At 36.4% G+C, this 23,836-nt stretch overlaps 4 protein-coding genes across 4 annotated transcripts; 2 read left to right on the top strand and 2 right to left on the bottom strand.

Moving 5' to 3' along the window:
• Nucleotides 1–765: 765 nt before the first annotated feature.
• LOC105262116 (uncharacterized) lies at nt 766–1,930 on the top strand. Its single transcript, XM_011296078.3, has 2 exons — nt 766–979; nt 1,613–1,930. The coding sequence occupies exons 1-2, from the start codon at nt 863–865 to the stop codon at nt 1,811–1,813; spliced, it is 318 nt and encodes a 105-aa protein (XP_011294380.2). The 5' UTR covers nt 766–862; the 3' UTR covers nt 1,814–1,930.
• A 2,509-nt stretch (nt 1,931–4,439) lies between these two features.
• Nucleotides 4,440–5,349, bottom strand: LOC109613506 (uncharacterized). The gene is made up of 2 exons (XM_020038372.2): nt 5,135–5,349; nt 4,440–5,078 (listed from the first exon to the last, which is right to left on the bottom strand). The coding sequence occupies exons 1-2, from the start codon at nt 5,249–5,251 to the stop codon at nt 4,863–4,865; spliced, it is 333 nt and encodes a 110-aa protein (XP_019893931.1). The 5' UTR covers nt 5,252–5,349; the 3' UTR covers nt 4,440–4,862.
• Nucleotides 5,350–6,346: 997 nt separating this feature from the next.
• On the top strand, nt 6,347–8,106 carry LOC101890959 (inositol polyphosphate multikinase). The gene has a single exon (XM_005188001.4). It carries the CDS (start codon nt 6,550–6,552, stop codon nt 7,570–7,572), a length of 1,023 nt encoding a protein of 340 aa, XP_005188058.2. The 5' UTR covers nt 6,347–6,549; the 3' UTR covers nt 7,573–8,106.
• Nucleotides 8,107–16,170: 8,064 nt separating this feature from the next.
• Nucleotides 16,171–20,773, bottom strand: LOC131806325 (splicing factor 3B subunit 1-like). Its single transcript, XM_059130299.1, has 5 exons — nt 20,673–20,773; nt 20,389–20,613; nt 20,057–20,325; nt 19,613–19,996; nt 16,171–19,552 (listed from the first exon to the last, which is right to left on the bottom strand). The coding sequence occupies exons 2-5, from the start codon at nt 20,414–20,416 to the stop codon at nt 16,280–16,282; spliced, it is 3,954 nt and encodes a 1,317-aa protein (XP_058986282.1). The 5' UTR covers nt 20,417–20,613; nt 20,673–20,773; the 3' UTR covers nt 16,171–16,279.
• Nucleotides 20,774–23,836: the final 3,063 nt, after the last annotated feature.

Raw genomic sequence — 23,836 nt, 5'->3', positions numbered from 1 at the left:
GCTTGAAATCTAAAATTTTGCATTGAGGTCGCTGTTCATGTGTAGCCCGTACACATGGAGGTGGTTTCGAAAATGTGTACTATAATTGTACGAAAAATACTAAATGATACTAAAATTTGGTTTTGGTTAAAGGTATAGAAATAAGATTCGGAAATTTGATATTTATAGATAACTGTTGCTTTTTGTTTGTGCCCTATATTTGTACGAAAAGTACTAAATTTGGTATTCAATGAAGGGATAGAGCTGAAATTTCCAATCGTGATAAAGAGGTCTCTGTTGGTATCTGGTATTGAGATGTGGAGGTGGTTTTGAAAATACGTACTATTTTTCTACGAAAAGTACTAAATTTGATATTGGGTGAAAGAATAGAGTTGAACTCCTGAAATCTGAAATAGATGTCACTGTTGTTGTCGATAGGTAAGATATGGAGGTGGTATTGGAAATGTGTACCATAATTGTTCAAAAAATACTAAGTGGTACTAAATTGGGTTTTGGGTAAAGAAATATTTTTGGTGAAGGAATAGAGCTGAAATCCTGAAGTTCATGTTATAGAGGTCTCTGTTAATATCTGGAATTGAGATATGAAGGTAATTGTAGAAATGAATGCTATAATTGTAAGAAAAGTACTAATTGGTACTAAATTTAGTATTGGGTGAAGGAATCGAACTGAAATCCTCAAATTTGATATAGAGGTCTCTGATGGTATCTGGTACCAGAAATGATACAACCGCTACCAAAGTACCGGTTACTTCAAATATAACACCTCAAAAATAAGGCATCTGACATTTTTTAAATTGTAAATGGAATAAATTTTAAATTTGAAGCAAAAAATTGAAGAAAAAACATAAAAAAAAGAAAAATAATGGCCAATGTTATACCGGAATGGTCGAAATCGTATCTCAAGCGTCCACGCAATAATATCAAATCGCATGTTTTTATCGATGAAAAAATCAAATTTAAACCGTCGTTTGAAAATGATGTAAGTCGACCAAGGGAACAGAACTTAAGACAAAACAATTGGCTCCGAAATTGTCCAAGTCCAAAACAGAATTAAAGGTGTGAGTACATAAATAGCTTGAGGTCTTCGCATAGCATATTTTGTGACATATTAAAAAGTGATGCCAGAGAGCCGCATTCGAATCCTTCCGTCGTTTCCACTTATAATTAGGCATTAATATGCCTAGTCATAATGCCAAGCTGCTTATGTACCGTCACCTTAAGGTGTGGATATATCATAAGGAAAAACGACGGCAGGATTCGAGTGTGGATCTGACACCCCTTTATAATAAAGACGCAAAATATGCCATGCGAAGACTTCAAACTGCTTATGTGTCCACACCTTTACCGCTGGAGTTTTGTTGCACGTTAATAACAAATCAACAATAGCTAGATGATAATGGCGCCCAAGCTCAGCTTCGATATGTTTAGCAGACTGGATTTTAAAATAATTGAGATTTTAGAAATCACAACAATTTTGTGGCGCCCAAGCGTTGATTCTGTGTCTGGCTTTACCTCTATCATCGATCACATGATTTTTCTTTATCTTTTTTAATATGTGAAACTAAGCTCTATTTTCAAATTATGTAGTAATTCATTTTTCTCTCTTTTCTAGGATTGTCCTCCATCGATGAGCTGGCTACTGGGCTGGGAATATGCTCGCCAGTGGACCAAGGAACGCGATGAATTCTATAAAGCCCGTGAAGATCGCAACAAACCGAAGCACATTAAAAACGATTACAAGAAGTGGTTGGAGAAACGCAAACCCAAGGATAATTTCTATTGCAAGGCTCAGGGTGTGAATAAATTGCTGTAGAGATTTTGGAGTTCAGAAGGCAAAAATTAACACTGCAGTGACATAAAAAATTTATATTTTTAATAATAAAATTGACGAGTTAAATAAAGGATAGTCAAAGAGGCTTAGAAAGGACAATTTGCAAAGATACATTCAAGTTAATTTTTAACCCCGTCAAATAATCTCAGATATCCCCACTCTGGCCCAAAGTCCTGTAAATAATTTTTGGACAATGATAAGATGCAACGGATATTTTTCCAACCGGCCTAGCCTTAGCGACGCCTTTCTCAGGAACCCCTTCGAGTTTTATACCCTCAACCATAAGGCTAGAGAGAGAATATAACATTTGCTACGGTGCCTTATCGAAATAACGGTTTTAGACCCTTGGTCTCTTCGGATGAAATCCGTTTCAAGACATTTAGAGTCGATCTTGCAATGTCCGTCCGTCTGTCTGTCTGGCTGGTGCACACGAAAACTCTCGAGGGAGTATCAAATCTGATCCAAACTTGGAACATCGTAATATTATTATCAAAGATCGAGTTCGGAGATGGGCATGGGACCTTAAAAGGTCGACATTTAAAAAAAAATATATATATTTTACAGCTCAGAAAGAGAAAGGATAATGCGAGTTTGCTCCAACTTTGCAAATCCTAGTATTTCCATCAGTGCCAGATGCGAAAATGAACAATATCGGTCCACTCAATTAGGTACCTCCCCCACAAAGGGCTAAAATGTTGAATAGTTATAACTCCTATAAAATGTGATGTAACAGCCCAATTAACTCCAAACAACACACATCACGATATTTCTATTAACCTAAGATCTGGTGTGAAGGTGGGGTGTATCGGTCCACTCCTTCTGATACTCCCGCCACAAAGGGTCAAAATTTTGAATATCCAAGAAGTTCATAGAACGCGAAACTAACATCCGATTCAATTCAGACTTAGCACATCTCAATATTTCCACCAACTCAAGATCTATTATAAAGATGATAGAGATCGGACCATTCCTCCCCCACAAAGGGCCAAAGTTTTGAATCAACAAAACGATCATAAATCCCAAAATAAGCATCCGGTTCTCTTCAAATTACACACATCACAATCTTTTTATTAATCCGAGGTGCAAAGATAGAATATATCGGTCCACTCATTCTGGTACCTCCCCCACAAAGGGTCAACATTTTGAATATCCATGAAGCTCATAAATTACGAAATTAACATCTGATTCCATTCAGACTTGACACATCTCAATATTTCCATCAACACAAGATCTGTTATAAAGATGATAGAGATCGGACCATTTTTCCTGTGAGGGGTAGCCACACAGGGTTTAAGATTTTGAAAAATAAAACGCTCAAAGTAAACGAAATAAGCATCGGAGACTCTTCAAATCGAAGTCGTGAGTGGCGCCCAAATGTACACACTTTGTATTTATTTCTAAGTCTAACCACATTTTTTTTTTTTTTTTTAATGACATCTATCCATATTTTTTCTCAGATATTAAAGTGGCGCCCAAATGTCAACACTACTTAAACTTAATTGCTGTTTTAAACGTAAGTTTTGCTCAAATTCATATATTTCAAATTCATATTTATTTAGTATATCGAGTGGTAAGTACAGACAACTTATTTACTTTCAAATGTAATATTTTTTCAGCTAACTTCCATCTATTAAGTTTTATTACAGATATTAGAGTGGCGCCCAAATGTTTACACTACATAGACTTATTTGTTGCTTTTGACGTAAGTCTTGCCCAAATTCATATTATCCCATCTAACATATATACTCAAAGGTTGTTTAGAATATTTAAGTGGTAGGTAATCACAACTTTTTTTAAATAATTTCTATCCATAAAGATTTTTTGTAGATATTAAAGTGGCGCCCAAATGTATACACCTTCTCAACTCAATTGCTACTTTTAACGTAAGTCTTTCTAAAATTTATATTATCCCAAGTAGCATATATCCTCAAAGGTTTTTAGAAAATCGAGTGTCAAGTGGCGGTGAAATGTACACACTTTTTTTTCTTAATCTAAACACATTTTTTTTAAATAATTTCCATCCATAAAGATTTTTTGCAGATATTAAAGTGGGGCCCAAATGTATATACGACTTAAACTTAGTTGTTGCTCTTGATGTAAGCCTCGCTCATATTCATATTATCCCAAGTAACATATACTTTCAAAGGTTTTTAGTATATCGAGTGGTAAGTGGCGCCCTAATGTACAGACAACTTATTTATTATTTATATTAAAGTGGCGCCCAAATGTATACACTACCTTAAATTTATTGCTGTTTTTAACGTAAGTCTTTCTCATATTCATCTTATCCCAACTAGCATATATCCTCAAAGGTTTTTAGAATATCGAGTGCTAAGTGACGCCCAAATGTAAAAACTTTTTATTTTTCATCAATATGTGTTACTTTTCTGGTAGTGGGTTTATGCAAGCTAAAGGAGTCGCGCCATCGCAGTGATCATCCAGCAACAAATCGGAGAATATAACTTGCATTATTTTGTTGTCACTTTAAAATACGTTTGCATTCTGTTCATTATGTACTTAAAAATGTTCTAAACATATAATAAATCCAGTTAATTCTAACTATCGTTTCCATTGCTTATACGTCAAGTAATATGTGACTTATACGACGTGAAATTGACAGCTGAAACCCGCTGCTTTTATTTTATGTCAACACGATGTTATCATCATTTATTTGACACATATTCTCCTTTAAGATATGTCAAATAAACCTCATCAAAGAAGTTATTTTCAAACATTTAAACACAATTATCTTTTGCCGCTACACTTCCAAAATAAAGTGGATTTCAACTGTCAATTCCATTGCGTATACGCCGAATGAATTTGCCTCTCAAATCCAGTGGATTTCGTTTAACGTATACGCTATGAAATTGACAGTTAAAATCCACTCAATTTATTATTGGTCTGTTCCAGAACTACAAGAATGTAGAAGTTTTTACTACGATAACCGATTTTCCCTTCATGATATCAGAGAAAATTGCAAAACTAGCAGATTCTCCCAGGTTCTGGAACATACCGCATATGTAAACAAGCTTTAACTTCTCCCCTTAATATTGAGATTCTTCAAACCCTGGGCCTCACAGCTTTTATAGGCTTTCGGTTGACGTTTTTCAATCCATTTCCAGTAGTCATTTTTGATGAATTTTGGTTTCGCCTTTTTAGCACGATCTTTCAAAAAATCATTTTTCTCCTTCAACCAAATACGGGCATATTCCATGCTCAAAAGTAAATTCATATTAACCGGACTGTTCTGAGGGAAGATATTCTGTTTAAGAACTTTTATTACAAATATTTTTTTGTTCATACCTGAATTTCATAGGATGGTTGAAAGATCCTCGGATTTTTCAACATCACGTGAGATAAAATATTATCAGTTGGCCGTAGTAAAGATGCCTTTTCCCATTCATTCTTTAATTTTTGCATTGTGCGAGAAATTTGTTTACAAAGATATTGCAAGGAAGATTTGGAAATTGCAGAAAAGAATTTGTTTACAAATATTATTTTGGTGGCGACAACAGAATAGAAGTGTTGGAAAGCTTAATTTTTTAACAGAGATGGAAATTTGAAGGTCTTTGGGAATATTTTACATGTGGTCTGTTCCAGATCAGCAGGAATGCAAAGCTTTTTACTACGCTAACCGATTTTCCCTTTTATGGTATCGAATAAAATTGTAAAACTAGTAGATTTTTGCACGTTCTGGAGCAGAGCAAAACACTTTTTTTTCTGAATGTTGGGAAAACCGATACAGAATCCAAATTTTATAAGGCATTTGGTCTGTTCCAGAACTGCAAGAATGTAAAAGTTTTTACTACGATAACCGATTTTCCCTTTATGATATCGAAGAAAATTGCAAAACTAGTAAATTCTTGCAGGTTCTGGAACAGGCCTATTGTTTTCGAAGTGACTGGTCACGCTATCAAACGTTTATTTTTAAACATTGGTTATGTCTGATTGATTCTGTCTTGACCTTAATGTAAACATAGCATTAGATATGACAGAAGACAGCTACCAAAAATCTGAATTCTTATCTAAATAAATTGTTTTTAAATTATTTTAGTAATTTCAATTTGAACTTTTCATTTTATAGGCAATTTGATTTGATTTTGGCTTACAATTCAACGGTCTATTTAATTCATCTTTCTACAGTGCTGTGTTATGCATACGTGACGTGCCGCACTAACTAGGTTACCACACTGATGCAGCAGCGGCAGCAACAATTTCCGTTGGCTTACGTTATCGACCACATTTCGGTTATCATACATATCCCCTCATTCGGAGTGGTCCAAAGTCGACCTAAAGATCCCGCTAATATAGTTTGTTTGCATATCTCCTTCTTTCCCTCTATCTCTATCAAAGATAAATCAACGTTAAATTCAGCGTTTAAAGTCTACGTTACGTTCCCCACTAACTCAGTGAACAACTTGTGCAGCTACACAGCAACAATTTCCTCTGCCTTCAGTTATCAAACACATTGCTGTTATCGATAACACTAACTCATTGCGAGAGCTCCAAAGTCGATCTGTAGCTCCCTAATCGCCCGCTAATACACAACACGAAAAAACAAATACAATTCGGCAGCGCATGGTGTGTTTGTGAATCATTGCACTTTTAACGGAATAAAGTATTAAAAGAAAAAAACAGTGCTCTGCGTATTTCGTCACTTTGTGGTACGGGTCAGTTGTAGTATACCCCCGCCTCGCCCCCCACGCAACAAACTGACAATGAACCAAAACCAACCACAGTTGCCTAAGGGAATTTGTGTTCTGGAAACACAAGTGGCGGGCCATTTGTTCACCAACAACACAGCTGCCTTGGGCATGCTTAAGGACGAGACAATCGGCTGTGTATTGAAACCGTTTGGCAAACCCGAGTGTGGGGCAAGGGAGTTGAGTTTCTACGAAAGTCTACAGAATACCCATGACCCTCAACTAAAGAAGTTGCAAAATTTTATACCTAAATTTTACAAGAAAATAAGACTGGAGGTCAACGGTAAGGATCATACATTTTTCCAATTGGAAGATTTGACGCATGGCATGCAACAGCCATGTATTATGGACATAAAGGTTGGCAAAAGGACGTGGGATCCACTGGCCTCACCGCACAAATGCAAGGTGGAGGAGGAGAAGTATGCCCGTTGTAAACAAGTTTTGGGCATTTGTCTACCAGGTTTCCAAGTCTATACAGAAAATGGCTACAAAAAGTTCGACAGAGATTATGGTAAGAAACTGGATGCCGAGGGTTTGGGTGAAGCTCTGCGTCTATTCCTAAATGCCCAAGAGATGGTCTGTGAATCATTGATTGAAGAACTGCTGCGCCAGCTATATGACATACGTGCCTGGTTCCGGGAACAAAAACACTTCCATTTCTATGCCAGCTCTCTACTAATAGCCTATGACTATGTGGCTTTACAAAAAAGACTGCAAAATGAAAAGTGCACAGCATGCCAAAAATCAAAACAACAACAACAACACTACATACCAAATGGCAATGGCTTGCACATTTGTGAAGTTGTAGATAATTTGGATGATGTCGATAGCTGTTACCCCACCTCACCAACCCACAAAGCAATTCCATCATTTGAAAATGAAAGCCTCAACACATGCAGGTGTCTTGAGCGTTACGTTAAGGTTAAAATGATTGATTTCGCACATGTATTTCCGTCTGCAAATAATTCATTGGATATGAATTATCTATTCGGTTTGGAGAGTCTGATTGCAATACTAGAGGCTATGCTAAAGCGATAATACAAAAACAACAACTACGAGCAGAAAAATAAAATCGTGCATAACACAAATACTTTTAGATTTGTCTAAGCCAAACAAAAAAAAGAAGATGAACACCAATTTTGATTGTAGTTATAGGATATGTGTATATCCGGCCCTCTTTCCAGTACACAAATTTAGTGATAAAACTTAAATGGGTAGTGGTAGTGTTGCCCCACTATACACCCCCCATACCGCCGATGCCGCCGTCATCAGTAAAGCGTGCAAGACTACTCATTCATTATTCAGTGCATTAAGACAGTTATCATTCGCCCGGCCGCCTGTCTGCCTTCCTGGTTAGCTGGCTGGTAGCAGTTGCTGCAGTACTATAACCCAAAGTACATTGAACCCCTTTTTTCATAAACGTATTATTATATACTATATATACCTATTTATAAATATGTATTTTATGTCACAAATTATCCAAGATAATAAGAAATGAAAAAAAGAACAAAAACAAAAAAGAGTTAAACAATAAAAGAAGAAGAAAAAATTACACAACAGTATATAAACAATTAATTGAATGGAATTGTTTATCTAAAGCATTTGCTGAATTTTGCAAATATTGACATAAAGCGATTTTGAGAACTGACAGCACACGGAAATGTTAATTCCTGCAAAATGACAATAAACAATAGCAATGCCAAATAAACTTGTTACCCACAATGATTATTAAGATTTAAATCCCTTCCCCCCACCGCCCACAATCGTATGAGATGTAGTTATGACATACGATTTCTTCTGATACCATGCACAATTCACCTTATCTAATTTTATTTTTGTTCTTTAAATAACAAAAATTCTCCTATCTCAAATTATAAATAAACAGATAATTAAATTTGTTTGCACAAAACTCAATAACTACTTTGTAGGTTATAGGGGCCATAATTGAAATTATCGACCTTGAAATTAGAACAAAAGTAAACAACTATGACTAATAATAAGAGATATAAAGATACATTCATACTTAACTAGAATTTGTCTTGCATTGAATTAACTTGAGATCTAGTCGTTAGACAATTGTGACTCATATTGTTTTGTGGGGGAAATGCATTTGATTTACAAATTGGAAATTAATGCAAAATTCTAATGTGCCTATGACTAAAATGTTTTGGATTCAAAGGGGATAATTTCCGCCAAGCGGTTTGACAATATGACACACTACACAAGCATATCTACAATTGAGCATTTCTTAAAAAAAAAAAAAAGAAAACAAGTGATCTGTCATCCTATATTTTTCAAAGAAAACATTCGTTTATTTTCTTACGAAATTGTTGATTTGTTAATTTTATTTTTTAAGAATTCTTCAAAACATTTTTATTATGTTTTAAATATTTTTTCATGAGGGAATTCCTTCAGATACATTTGTTAAATCGTGAGTTTTTTAAATATTTTTTGCAGAATTGTTGATTTTTTAATATTTTTTTTTTTTTTTAAATCGTAGATTTATTTTTTAAAAACGTGAAATTCATACTTTAATTTGAGAAATCTCGAATTGTATGTTACAATTTGTTAGGAAATCGTGGATTTCATAATAATTTTTTCAAGAAATCGCGTCATTAAAAAAAAAATATAATGTCGCGGATTTATTTATTTTGTAAAATTCTGGATAATTTTAATATTTTTTAAAACCGTGTTTTTTATACCCTCCACCTTGGATATTAACTTTGTCATTCGGTTTGTAACATCCCTAAATATTTGTCGTAGACTCCATAAAGCATATATATTCATAATCAGCATAAAATTCTAAGTTAATCGGTTGAAATCACGATGCAGCCCACGTTATTTAACTTAGAACGTCAAAATTTTGGCAGAACGATATTCAATATTTTCATGATTTTTGCCACGTTTGTCTTAAAACTGGCATCTGTAGGTCATAATAGGTTCTAGCTCGTTTGGCGAAACGTTGTATGTATAAGCCCGCGTATTGTTATAGCCCCCATATAACGGCACCTCCCGATATTCTGTATTTTGATGATTTTTGCCACATTTTTTTCTCGGATTTGTCTATAAATTGGTATTTGTTGGTCATAATGGGTTGTAACTCCGTTGGCGAATCATTGTCTGTGCAGGTCCACGTTTTGGTATATCCCACATATAATATTACCTCCCTATATTTGGTATTTTGATGATTTTAGCTACATTATTCAAAATGGTGGGGGGTAGTTAAAGTTCGGCCCGGGTTTTATTACTTGTTTTTGCTTTACTTTCATTATCTTCTGGATTTGCCTCGTAATTAATGAGTTCTGTTGTACAGTGTTATTTAATTATATGTTCCAGATTTGAGAATGTACAAGTTTTTTCTACGACAAGCGATTTTTTCTTTATGATATCGAAAAATTATAAAATGAGTAAATTCCTGCTGGTTCTAGAACAGAGCATGAATACATTTCTACAGAATCGTATAAACTTTTTTTCAAAATCGGAAATATTTTAAATTACTATTTTTTTTCTTTGCCAAATTTTGATTTTTTTTAATTTTCTAGGTACTTGCGGATTTTTTTAATTTTTTTTTTAATTTTTTCCCGGAAATAATAAAATCATTGATTTTTTAGAATTTTTATACCCTACATCATTCATAGTGGTAAGGGTATTATGCCTTTGTACATTTGTTTGTAACATGTAGAAGGAAGCGAGATAGACCCATAGTTACTTTTGAGGATCTTCATAGAATCACTTTCTGAGACGATTTATGCACGTCAGTCTGTCTGTTCATGTATTATTGTGAACAAAATGCAGGTCGCATTTATTATCCGATTGAGATGAAATTTTCTAAACAATATTTGTTTGCCCCAAGGATGAACCCTATTGAAATTGGTGAGAATCGGTTCAGATTTAGATATAGCTCCCATATATATCTTCAAAAGATTTCAGGTTATTTCTGCACTAAATGGCCAATATAAGTCCAAATCACCTGAATTGGTACATCCCACCTAATTCTGTCTAGAAGCATGTACATCAAATTTGTAGAAAATCGGTTCAGATATAGCTATAGCTTCCATATATATGTTTCACCCGATTTGGTGTTTGAGTCCCTCACATTCGTAATATGCAGTCCACAAGATTGATATTTTGTAACAGATACGGCCCGGAAATACCTCTGCCAAATTTTATCAAGATCGGTTCAGATTTGGATATAGCTCCCATATATATCTTCAACCGATTTCAGGTTAATTGTGCACCAAATAGCCTATATATGTCCAAATGACCTGAATTTTGATACATCCCACCGAATTCAGTCTAGAAGCAAGTACGCCGAATTTGGTCAGAATTTGTTCAGAAATAGCTATAGCTCCCATATAAAGACCAAATCGGATGTCTTTAAGTCCCTCACATTCGTAATATGCATTCGACAACAATGATATTTGGTACCAGATATCAGATACAGCCCGGAAATCCCTCTGTCAAGATCGGTTGAGATTTGGGTGTAGCTCACATATATATCTTCAGGCGATTTCGGGTTAATTGTTCACCAAATGGCCAACATAAATCCAAATGACCTGAATTTTGACATATCTCACCGAATTCAGTCTAGAAACAAGTATTCAGAAATAGCTGTAGCTCCCATATAATGTTTCATCCGATTTGGTGTTTAAGTCCCTCACATTCGTAATATGCATTCGACAATAACGATATTTGGTACCTAATATCTTACAGAAATTGGAAATACCTTGGCCAAATTTTATCGAAATCGGCAAAGATTTGGATATAGTTCGCATATTCATCCTTAATCAGATTTCAGGTTTATTGTGCATATAATGGCTAATATTAGTCCAAATGGAGTGAGTTTCGGGACGTAAATTTTTATTTGGTGGAACTCGGGTCTGATATATATCTTCTCTATAGCAATGTTATTTGGAATAAAAGATAAAAATATCTCTGTCAAATTTGGTGAAAATCGATTCAGAATTGGATATGCCTCCCATATATTAGTTCCCTCTGAAACCAAACTATTACTGCTCTAAAGCCAAATGTTGATAGGTGCTATGATCTACTTCAAAAAAATTCTTTTGTTACGGGAGCTCTAATAAATATGCAGAGTGGTGCGGGGTATCACATATTGGGCCCCGCCCGACTTTTGACTTTTCCTTACTGGTTTTCACTTATTATTTACCACTTTAATCCAATTTAATGTAATGTATTGTAATGTCCTCCACTACAATTCTATTCTGTATAAGAAGTCACATACAACCTATAAATTGTTCTTCCAAATTTTATCAAAATCTCTCCCTTCAGACTCAGATATAGTTCCCTCTGATTAGATATTAATGATCGATTCGTTTGTATCATTATCAAATCCAAATCGTTTTCCAGAAATTATCAAATCCAAATTCTGTGGCAATTCAGTGTAAGATATGGTTCTAAAATGAATATTCTACTTCAAATTTAAATCCTATTTCATAACGATCCGTATTGGTATGATTTAAATTTCTCAAATTTTCCATACAAACGTATATTTGTTACTCGATGTAGAGTTGTGTAGGGTATGAGAACGGCTCGCGTTACTTGTTTCAATTTCCTTACTCGTTGCAATTACAATCACTCCATAAACCTGGATTAGGCTCATACGTATGAATTGTGTACGTAATACTTTCGTACATCTGTATGTATATTTATATACGAAGATCTAATCCCCATATTAACAAATATTAAAATCAATAAAGCAGTTATACAAGTTTTCTTGCTGCAACACCTGCAAAATTGCTAAAAACACACACACTTTCTGTTAAATACAAAACTACGTTGAAAAAAGATGTACATATGTCTTGTATACGTAATTAAGTAATTCAACTTGAATCAACGTCAATTGGGGTCCCGTGAAGAGTGCTAATTACTCTCATTTTTTTTAACGTGATTGATTCATTGGGATTTGGGAGGCTTTTTGTTGGTTAAAAAAAAAGGTTAATAAATTCCAGCTGTTAAAAAAAATGAAAACAAGTAGCAATGATTTGTCATTTGTACGGAAATAAGATGGTTTATTTTATTTTCTTGCTTAAATCGGATTTGAATTTGATTTGCAGTGTTTGGTGACAAGTTGAGGTCACCACGACAATTTCAATTGCTAAGAAATAGCAAAAGAAAAGCTGGATGCAGCAATGTATGGCTTAATTTGTTAGCTGCCACACAAAAGTGCTTTGTGAAGCTCCTATAATGCTCCTGGGAGATCACCGAAGTCATAAATTAGTACAGTATAAAACAAAAGACCAAGGAACTGTCATAGGTCTAACAACTGGAGAATATTGGTAGCCCAGATAAACCAGGGCTTAATTACGTTCAAATTAGTGAATCCGTCTTAATTCGTATTGGACACGGATTATTAACCATGTGACGGTCATAAATATTTCAACGAATCTGCTGACACTATGCAAATATTTTGATCTACTGGTACTTTGAAAAAATATTTAGCTGGTCTGCTGGTTTTCAAAAAAAATTCTTTACAAATCCAGTATAGGAGTTTTTTAATTCACGTTTATTAATCTTTTTGTCATTTGAAAAACTATTATTAAAAATCCAGTCGCATTGAAAAATATTCTTAAAAAATCCAAGTCCATTGGCCGTCTAGTCCTTGGAAAAATATTCTTAAAAATCCACATTCATTGGTCTGCTAGTAATTAGAAAATATTCTTAAAAAATCAAGGTCATTTGAAAACCATTCTTAAAAAATCCATGTTTATTGGTCTGCAGGTCCTTGGAAAAAATATTCTTAAAAAATCCACGTACATTGTTCTGCTGATCCTTGGAAAAATATTCTTCAAAAATCCACGTTTATTGGTCTGCTGGTCCCTGGAAAAATATTCTTAAAAAATCCACATTTATTGGCCTGCTGGTCCATGAAAAAATATTCTTAAAAAATTCACGTTTATTGTTCTGCTGGTCCTTGGGAAAAATATTCTTAAAAAATCCACATTTATTGATATGCTGGTCCTTGGAAAAAAAAATGTTCTTAAAACATCCAAGATCATTGGTCTGCAGGTCCTTGGAAAAAATCCACGTTTATTGGTCTGCTGGAAAAATATTCTTAAAAAATCCACGTTTATTGAGCTGCTGGTCCTTGGAAAAATATTCTTTAAAAATGCAGGTCATTTGAAAACCATTCTTAAAAAATCCACGTTTATTGAGCTGCTGGTCCTTGGAAAAATATTCTTTAAAAATGCAGGTCATTTGAAAACCATTCTTAAAAAATCCACGTTTTTTGGTCTGCTGGTCCTTGGAAAAGTATTCTTTAAAAATGCAGGTCATTTGAATACCATTCTTAAAAAATCCACGTTTATTGGTCTGCTGGTCCTTGGAAAAATATTCTTAAAAAATCCACGTTTATTGGTAAGCTGGTCCTTGGAAAAATATTCTTAAAAAATCCACGATTATTGATCTGCTGGTCCTTGGAAAATATTCTTAAAAAATCCACGTTTATGGTCTGCTGTTCCTTGGAAAAATATTCTTTAAAAATCCACATTTATTGGACTGCTGGTGCTTGGGAAAATACTCTTAAAAAATCCACTTCTATAAGTCTTTTGTTCCTTTTAAAAATATTTCTAAAACTTCCACGTTTATTGGTCTGTCGATTCTTTGAAAAAAATATTCCTTAAAATCCACAGTTATTAGTCTTTTGATTCTTTGAAAAATATTCGGAAAAAATCCAGGATCTTTGGTGTATTGGTCCTTGGAGAAAATACAATAAAATTATTGGTGTAATTTGAAAAAATATTCTTTAAATAATCCACGTTTATTGGTCTTTTGGTGCTCGACAAAGATCGGGAACCCTTTGAACGAGGTCAATGAAGAAAAAGTTGGAGAAAGTTGTAGATGACATATTTCGCAAAATTAACTAAAGGATCCAGAGGTTTGCAACAAAATCCAATTTTATTACAAATCCTGATAAAGCTCCCACTCATGAGGTATTGCTTTTGCTTTAGCATACTTAAGTCGTCAAAGGGTTTATTTACTTCCCTGTTATTTGAATTAAAAAATTCAAAATCTACCCATTTATGACCCACCTAGTAGCCTGATACTTATTTCGCATTTTAAATCCTTTTGTTATTCCAAAGTTTGACCACTTTGTGGGGAAGGTACCAGAAGGAGTGGACCAATGATTACCATCTTCACATTATATCAAATTAACCACAGTGCAGGGAGCCCAGTCCTCACTGACAACTGCAGCTCTCAATAAGACTCTCCAATCTGCCTTTAATGTGCTGCTAAACTTCAGCCACTGATTATTTTAGCTTAATTCCAAGCAGCAAGGAGTGCGCTGAGACTAAGGAAAGCTGAAGGATGGCGCTTTTCACGTTTGGTCATGCACGAATCCTGGACATACCAATTAGTCGGAATATCTCAGGCGAAGGTAATGTCCGCCCTTTTCGACTTAAATTACATTGATGGTACTATACTTGATAGGGATGTCCGGGATGGTGGTGAACCGCCTCTGGACAGTCTTGCCATTTATACAAACGGCTCCTAGATAAATGAAGACACCCTAACCCAATATTTAAACATAACATATAAGCTTAATGACAAACACAGCGTTTTTCAAGCGAAGATTCTGCCGAAATTGTAAGAGAACTCTGCCTCAAAGCTGCAAAGACAAGTGTCATTAAATCAAGAGCCACTCTTAAGAAAACCCTGCATTGAAACGTGTGGACTCATTAAACCTTGTTGGGTTACAGGTTGACGAATTGGCTCAAGGAGGATCCCAGTCGATTGATCAGACTGTTTAACCACCAAAAAACTATTATGTCAGTTGGTTTAAAAAATCTCTCATCGAAGAAGCAGGAAGATGATACTTGGAGACCAGTTTCAGGGTATCTTAGACCCTCTGGCCGGTAATCTCGTGTAGAACAAGCTCTCTTCTATCACTTATTAGGTCTGATCTAAGAATCGTGGTAGGCAGACTGACTGCAGTCTCAGATATCGGACCTAAAGATGGGACAACATTGTTCCTGACTATGTGAAGAATAAGAAGAGGTGAAGATGATTGAGCATCTATTTTGCAGATGTCCCAAGTAATACAAGTATGCTATCTGGTATGTGGGAGATAGAAACTCTAACGTGCTACTCAGTTATACATCCCATCATAATTTACAAGTTTATCAAAGGCATTCACCGGCTAGGCAGCTCATACTTTTAACTACACTACTCTACATAAATTTCTTCTTCTCCTTCTCGCTTTTATATCCCTCCTAATCCCAAAATAATTATTCCATCCTAGGGTGAACGCAATTCACCAAATGGCTTCGAGAGAAGCAGTTGCCGAATTCGTATAGCTGCGCACCCTAAAACCAAAATCAGTGGCGCCTTCAAGCTACTGCTCCATTACTGTCAACTTGGTAATGTCCATCATTTTCCCTATTTTAAATTTAATAGAGTGCGGAGAGTAGGCCCATTTTTTAATCTCATTTTAGCCACACGATTCTCATATCATCATCGCTAAAATTGTAAAGTTCTATCTTCTTCGCTCCAAAGTTTGCGGTCTCCATTTTGAATTCAGTTCTTTTTTCTCCTACATAGTTTCCAATAAAAAAATCCATTGTTTTTCTTTGTCCCAATATTCTTCATAAATATTCTAAATATTGTGTATTTATAGTATTTCCATTTTTAAATTTTTCTTGTAAATAAAATATATAAATGAAACATCCATTACGTGTCTTTAAAATGTAAAGCTAAAGTCTAAGAAAATTAAAAAACCTGGATTTTATAGCGTATAGTCTAATTCATAACGTTCGTATTGATTTTTGGGATCATTTGTGATACGTGGATAGCCAGCAATTAAAGCATCTTGTCCACCAATGTATAGGGAATTATAAATCTTCCAGTAAACGTCGCGCACTTTGCGGGCCGGATGAAACAGACCTTGTAGGGTGTATTGTAAAATTTTGATGGGTCCCAAAGAGACTCGCAGGCCCTCAACAGCATCCATGAAGGCTTGCACTAAATGTGGTGATGTCTCGAAAATGTTGGGCCAAACGTAGTTCAGCAAATGGACCAAAGCATCTTCACAGCCAAAACCATAAACACCCAGTGACATGTGTTTAATGGCAGCACAGGCGGTTTGACGATGTACCAAATCACGATCCATAAGAGCATCTTCCAGCAACGGGCATACAGCGTAGATGTAATCTTTACCCATTTCGCCGATATATTCAAAAAGGAAAGACAACGATTTGAGTACACCATTTTGAACATTTAATTCGGGAACACGATATTCATTCATAAGGGCAGGCAGTACTGTAAAGGGGCGACAGGTTTCCGCAACAATGGCAATGGCTACTGTGGTACACACACGATTTTGTCTTTCCTGGACCTTAAGATTATTGAGCAGGGTGGCCAAGACATCATGGGGACCAATGGCCTTAGCAATGTAACCAAAGGTATTGACAGTTGCACGACGAATGGCCTTCTTGTGGGCCTTTAACAATTCCAGCAATTCAAAGCAGATACGCATCCATTCACGAGCCGAAACATATTCGGGACCTCTATCGGCTATACGTCCCACCAGATCAATACAATTCTCTTGTACTTTTTCGTGACGATTCTTGAGAATCGGTGTAAGTCTGGGCAAAAGATCCTTGATGGGTGGTGTCATTTTGGTCATACCAATAACATTGACAATTGCCTTTAATGCACCCAAGATACTACCCAACACCTCGGGATATTCTTCACCCAAATACTCGTAGAGTACCACACCCAAATGACCCATCAATTTCTCTTCCTGACACGTTTTCATGACCACTGCAATACGGGAAATTAAATCAGCTGCCTGTTGACGCACCTTGGCCGATTTGTTGTTCAAACGCCACAAAATTGTACCACAGATTTGTGGCAAATAAGGTTTCACTCTCTTGCCCAGTTGATTGACAATGGTACCAAATCCGTTGAGCATTACCACATCTTCGGTGGTTTGTTCTTGGAAGGCATAGAGAATGCCATCAATCAACTGTTCTTCCAATCGAGAATCAATATCTGCGGCACCCAAATTGCCCATAATTTTCTCAATGGTTTCCATTACCATTTTCCTGTACTGTTCATTTTCATCCTTCAAATCGTCCACAATGCGATTGATTATTTCCGAGGCACCCACTTTATTGGCAATTTCCACCGTGGTATCTACCAATTGCCGATAATTACGACGATCCAAAGCCATTCTATGATTCCAGAAGAATTTAAAGAAGTGGGGCAAAATCTCTTCCTTAATGTACTGGGCCTCCACACCATCAGTGGCACAACATTGCTTCACTACCTTCAAGACAATCTTTTTCATTTCCTCATCGGGCGACTGGAACTCACGAATCAAAATCAACATTACTTCACGTGTATAATAATTGGCATATTCGGCATCCATCAAGGGAATGAGATAACCAATGGCCTTCAAGAAAGCGGCCAAACCTTTACCACGATGTGTACGAATACCCTTCCAAAGGGGTTTGAGTACTGAATCGAAGGATTCAATACCATAGGGAGTAGCAGCTTCAGCCAGAGCAGCAATAGCCAAAGCAGTAATGGTGCGCACCTTCTGCTGTTCATCCACCAAACCATGTTCAATGATTTCAACCAAAGCCTTTAAGTGTGGCAAGATGGCACAGCCCATCAAAATAGCAATTTGTTGGACAATCTTAATACCAGTGTGACGAGCCTGCCATGACTTCTTTGATTTACAAACGGCCTTTAAGAAAGGCAACAGCGAGGGTATACCCAAAGCGGATGCAACCACAGCGAACGCTCTTGCCGTTGTATTACGTACGTATTCATCAATGTTATCAATATCGGGACGCATGGTGGAAATCATAGTAGCCAAGCCGGCGGCCTTAGCAAGATTGGAAATAATTTCACGACCCTCAACACGGGCATAGTAATCTTCATCGATCAGCAAGGGTTCAATAACGACCAAAATCTTGTGGACATATGGACGAACCAAATCATCCAATTTGTACAAAACACGATCAATAACCTTCACCAGCAAATGACGTTCCTGATCTTCCAATGTGGGCGACATAAGCAATGGCAAAATTTGATTGAACAAAGGACCGGCTCCAAATTCACGTGCTTTATCTGTGATTTGCCTCAAGGCTGATTTACGCATGGGTGGTGACCCGTTCTTAATGGTCAGCAGCAACTTCATTATTTTACGTTCTTTTACCTCTTCCGGTGACAAGGTATCCTCATCAACATCCACCAAAAGTTTATCGAAATACTGAGCATCTTCCGGTTTCATAAATGGCAAATTCTGACCCTTTGGCTGGTTATCCATAAATTTTGCATTTTTATCTTCCACCTGTATAAAGAACCCAGCAGGAGTACCAGCAATAGGTGTTGGGGTAGCCATCAATTTACGTCCTGGTGTACGTAAGGGTACATAACCAGCTGGTGGTGGCAAAATCTTATATCCCGGTGGGAACATTTGATCCAACTCCTCATCAGTAAAGGGCCTGTTACGTTCATCGATTTCCTTTTCCCAACGATAGGCTTGCAACTGTTCTGGTGTCATGGCAGCCAGGGCTCCTGGGGTGGGTGTTTGCATGGCCATTGCCTTAACGCCAATTGGTGTTGTTCCACCAGGTGTCAGTAAAGGTGTGGCATGGCCAGGAGTGGCATGAGGTGTCATACTGGGAGTCATGCTTGGTGTCATTGCTGTGGGTGTAGCATTCGATGGTGTTTCATCCCATCTTGATCTTCGTTTTGAAGCTCCTGGAGTAGATTCTACCACCACATTGTCGCTAATACCTCTATCTGGTTTTGGGGTTTCTGCCCAACCACTGTGTCCCGGTGTTTCCCTCTCCGTTTTTGGTGTTTCATCCCAACGATTACGACGTACAGATTTTTCATGGCCAGGAGTTTCATGACCCGGTGTCATGCTATGGGCTGGTGTGGCGTCCCACATGCGGGTACCCAAACCTGGTGTAGCTCCAGGCGTTTCACTACCCGTCTTATGGGCTGGTGTCTCATCCCAACGATGATCGGCGGGAGTTTTCTGTAACATAAATGCAAGCATTACATTTTGATTTCCACAATTTAATTCCACTTCACTTACCTCTTCCCAAGTAGGAGTAGCAGCACTGCTGGGTGTAGCTGCCACCTTGGCCGGCACAAAACTGTCACTAACAGTTTGATCCCAACGACCACGTTTACGGCCACCCTCCTTGGGTGGATCAGGCACAGTCTTTAGCAATGTACCATCCTTCGATTTTTCCATAATCTTCCTTCGCAGTTCGCTTTCCTCCCCCTTCAACATTTGCTCTTTCATAATATCCGTATAGGTTCTGGAACCTACATCAGGTGTTTTACCACCATCAGCAAAGGGATCAGCACGTTCGGGTGAAATTATAATGCGGCGACGTTTTTGTTTATATTCATCCTCTCGATCCGCAATAGTGGGTCGTCGACGATCTGCCAAGGGATCCACATCTTCGGTACTCTGTGTAAGATATAATGAATAACTCTTCAATGATTTCAGATTCTTAATCGTCAAATTTACCTGCATGATGTCTTTCATCACCGACTTGGGTGCCGTATAGGCCACACGTTTCTGTTGCACCGGCAAACCTTCGTCTTCGTCCTCATCAACATCATCATTGGCAGCAATTGAGGTATTATAACCCTCATAACGATTTTTACTTTTTCCTCCTTCGTCATAGAATTCTGTATCATAAAAGTTTCCAGAGGCCAAAAGGCTAACGCCATCGCTGGCATTTTTCTGTACCTCCTTCTTCTTCGATTGTATGTCGGCAATTTGTGCCTCAATGTCTGTGGGGCAAATTGGTGGAAAATTAAGTTTATTATATACGAAGGTTTTACTATACGGCTTACCTTCATGTGTCCTAGGTATGTTATCCATTTTTGTCAATAAAAACTACAAACAAATTAATTTTTAATGTACTTTTTCTCTCCCCGGAGCTGCTTTAGCATTAAACGATTTACAACGTTTGTCTGATGGTAGCAATGCTACGAAGTTCCTGTTGATAATATTACTCCTCAGGCCTTACACCAATTATATGACAGCTTTAGACCTTAATAAATTGATTTCCACTAAATCTGAGAACAGTATTTTTATATTAATTATTGTAAAAATTTTTAAAAAAATATTTCTTCACCTCTCGTGTTCAGACAACGAAGCGGAACGATTTTGTCGGCGTCTTATCAGTTGTAAACCAATCGTCGGCGGCACGCTGTAGTTTCTGTGGACTTTGTACACAAACAAGCCGAAACAGCTGTTTGTTCACCAGAAGCAAATAAGGAACGAGTTTCGTGTTCAAAATGTATGTATTCACTGATTGAATCAGGGACAAGTGTCAAAGAAGAATCCATTGGCATAATTTACAGTGCAAAAAGTACTACAATAATTTATATTATTTAATAGCCATTGCAAAAAATCAATATTTTGTTTTCCAATGAAAATGTTAGTCGACTTAAACTATTATTTGAACTCCATATGAACATTTCTCTGTTATTAATTCAGGAACCTTAATAAAAAGGCAATTAGAAGAAGAAGAATATTTCTCTTAAATACTATGAAATGTATAAATAAAATGTATTTTTTTTTAATTTTCGTGAAATTTACAACCGTTTCATGGAAATTAAAAAAAAAAATATATATTAGTAGTAAAGTTGCCGTAATGTAATAAAGTAAAAATCGTTGGTTAATAATTTGTTTATGAAGATATGATAACTGCATACCATAATTCAAGATGGTAGCAAATAGAATTTGATTGTGTTCATTTTTAAAAATATTATTTAATTTTAAAAACTTCAAATTTATATAAACAAAATAAAATTTATAAAAAACATGACTCAGACCCGTTGGCTTATAAAAATATTAAAAAAAAACACATTAATTTGCACATCTTTAAGAATATCTATTTATTTTTTTTATATTTAATATAAATATAAAAAATCGATATAGATATAACTTCCGACTTGAATTTAAACCTTCAGAAAGTAATAATATATAATGATATTTGGCACTAAAGTTCACATACAGCAGAAAAAAGAATTCCGACCTCCTCTATGTCTTTCAAGACAAGTATAAGATCAACCTGAAAGTTCAAAATGAACTAGGAAGAGTTAAATCATGGTACAATAAGGAGCTTTGTAAAACTACAGAATTACAGCCATGATGCTATGCCCGCTTCTCGTCAGAATTATTCAAATTATTGAAGACAACAAGTTGTTTACATTTATTGCATATTTTTTTTAATTTCTAAAATGATTCAAATAGCGCGAATGATGAATGAAATGTCTGGATGTTCTCTCAAAAATATTATCCTAAGGCTGGAAATACATAAAGCGCATATTTGGCTGGCTTAAGTCATCAGCTGGCTTCTTCGGAAATGAACAAAGGAGCCTAGGACCAAAATCGAACTAAGTCAACCTAAAACTCCTTTGTTCATCTACGAAGAAGCCAGCCGATCACTTAAGCCAACCAAATATGCGCTTTTTGTATTTCCACCCTAAGTGTTCAATCTTTCAATTACATGGCAAATCTGGTTAATATTATTAATGCGCACCCCGCAATTTAGGTTTTTCAAGTCATTGATTTTCAAAATATTTTGTTTTTATTTCTCAAAACAACAAATACATAAATATTCTGAAGATTTTAGCGACATTATTTACCAAATTGTTTCAAAATTGGTATTTAAAGTTCGTAATAGATACTATGGCTTAAGACAGAAATGTAGGTCCACGTCTTCGTATAGCCCCCATATAACGGTACCTCCCGATATTCCGTATTTTAATGATTTTAGCGACATTATTTACCGGAATTGTTTCAAATTTGGTATTTGAAGTTCGTAACAGATACTATAGCATAAAACAGAAAATAAGCCATGTGGGTCCAGGTCTTCGTATAGCCCCGGTACCTCCCAATATTGGATATTTTGATTATTTTAGAGACATTATTTACCGGAACTATTTCAAATTTAGTATTTGAAGTTCGTAATGAATGCTACAGTCTATGACAGAAAATCGTCTGTGCAGGTCCACGTCTTCGTATAGCCACCATGGTACCTCCCTATATTCGGTATTTTGATGATTTTAGCTACATTATAAATAGTTTTTTTTTCAAATTTCGCATTTGAATATTCTAATAGCTTGTGAAAAAGGTTGCCTATTCAGGTCCACGTCATCGTATAGACCCTAATATACGGCTACATTCTGCATTTTTAAGATTATAACAGAATTTTTAACGGATTTTATTTTTTTGAGGGTATTCAAAGTTCGGTCCGGTCGAACTTACAGCTTTTTTACTTGTTTGCATTTTATTGAGTAATAGCAAAAAAAAGTCGGAAATAGCATCAAATTTTAGAATAAGTTTAGATGTGGTCGAATTGGTCACCTTTGGCACGAATTATGGCCTTCACTGCCAATGAAACCGTCACACACTGCCCGAATGTTGCTCTGGGGTATTTTTACCGATTCCCGGCGAAGTAAGGTGATCGAGACTTTAGTATTTTTTAGTGCCAACCTTGCTTTCCAAAATACTCCAGATACAATAGTCCAACGGATCGGTCTCCGGAGATTTTGGTGGTCATTGTGTGCTGGAAATGAAGCGAGGAACCTCATTTTGTAACCATTCTTGGGGGACTAGTGCTGAGTGCGATCGTGCTGAGTCCTATTGGAATGTCCAAGGTCTGCGGCCAAAATGTTTACGTGCCCAAGGCTTTAATACACCCTCCAAAATATATTTGCGATAATATTTGGCATTTATTCTGATGCCACGGTTGATTAATACGAGCGGAGATCGACCATCAGCTGTTATGGCGGCCCACACCATCACCATGGCAGGCGCTTGAGTTTTGGTGGCCAGCCGAAGGTGGACAGCTGACCTCTTTGGCAAGTAAACACGATCATTTTGTTTATTTACAAATTGCTGGTCAACGAATGTTTTCTCATCGGAGAAAACCAAATTCAGCAATTCACCACTTTCGGCCAAGCGAAACAATTCTTCAGCTCTTTTTAGTCCAATTTCTTTATGTTGCGGTGTAAGTTCTTGCACTTTTGGGAATTTCAATGGCTTTACCCCGAGCTCATTTTTCAATATTTGCCGAATGGAATATTGCGATATGTTCGGTTCACGAGCCATTTTTCGGCCACTGCAACGCGGGTTTCGATCAAGTCGCTTCTTTACTTTTCGAACCATTTCTGCTAATGTTGCTCTTTTCTTCCCTCCACTTGCTTGACGTCGGGCTACTCTACCAGTATCACGAGCGATGGTACGAGACGTAAAAGATTTATTCACATTCAAATGCTGGAGTGCTCT

The sequence above is a fragment of the Musca domestica genome, unplaced genomic scaffold (genome assembly GCF_030504385.1).
Source record: "Musca domestica strain aabys unplaced genomic scaffold, Musca_domestica.polishedcontigs.V.1.1 72, whole genome shotgun sequence".
Classification (NCBI taxonomy): Eukaryota; Metazoa; Arthropoda; class Insecta; order Diptera; family Muscidae; genus Musca; species Musca domestica.
This window is presented reverse-complemented; position numbering and strand designations above follow the sequence as displayed.

Excerpts from the sequence above, each read along its gene's own strand:
- LOC105262116 (XM_011296078.3), top strand. The coding sequence starts at position 863 with ATGGCCAATGTTATACCGGAATGGTCGAAATCGTATCTCAAGCGTCCA. Across the intron at positions 980-1,612 it reads AACCGTCGTTTGAAAATGAT|GATTGTCCTCCATCGATGAG; the intron begins GTAAGTCGACCA and ends TCTCTTTTCTAG.
- LOC109613506 (XM_020038372.2), bottom strand. The coding sequence starts at position 5,251 with ATGCAAAAATTAAAGAATGAATGGGAAAAGGCATCTTTACTACGGCCA. Across the intron at positions 5,079-5,134 it reads AACCATCCTATGAAATTCAG|AACAGTCCGGTTAATATGAA; the intron begins GTATGAACAAAA and ends ATCTTCCCTCAG.
- LOC101890959 (XM_005188001.4), top strand. The coding sequence starts at position 6,550 with ATGAACCAAAACCAACCACAGTTGCCTAAGGGAATTTGTGTTCTGGAA.
- LOC131806325 (XM_059130299.1), bottom strand. The coding sequence starts at position 20,416 with ATGGATAACATACCTAGGACACATGAAG. Across the intron at positions 19,997-20,056 it reads TGATGAAAGACATCATGCAG|AGTACCGAAGATGTGGATCC; the intron begins GTAAATTTGACG and ends TATCTTACACAG. Across the intron at positions 19,553-19,612 it reads CTACTCCTACTTGGGAAGAG|AAAACTCCCGCCGATCATCG; the intron begins GTAAGTGAAGTG and ends TTTATGTTACAG.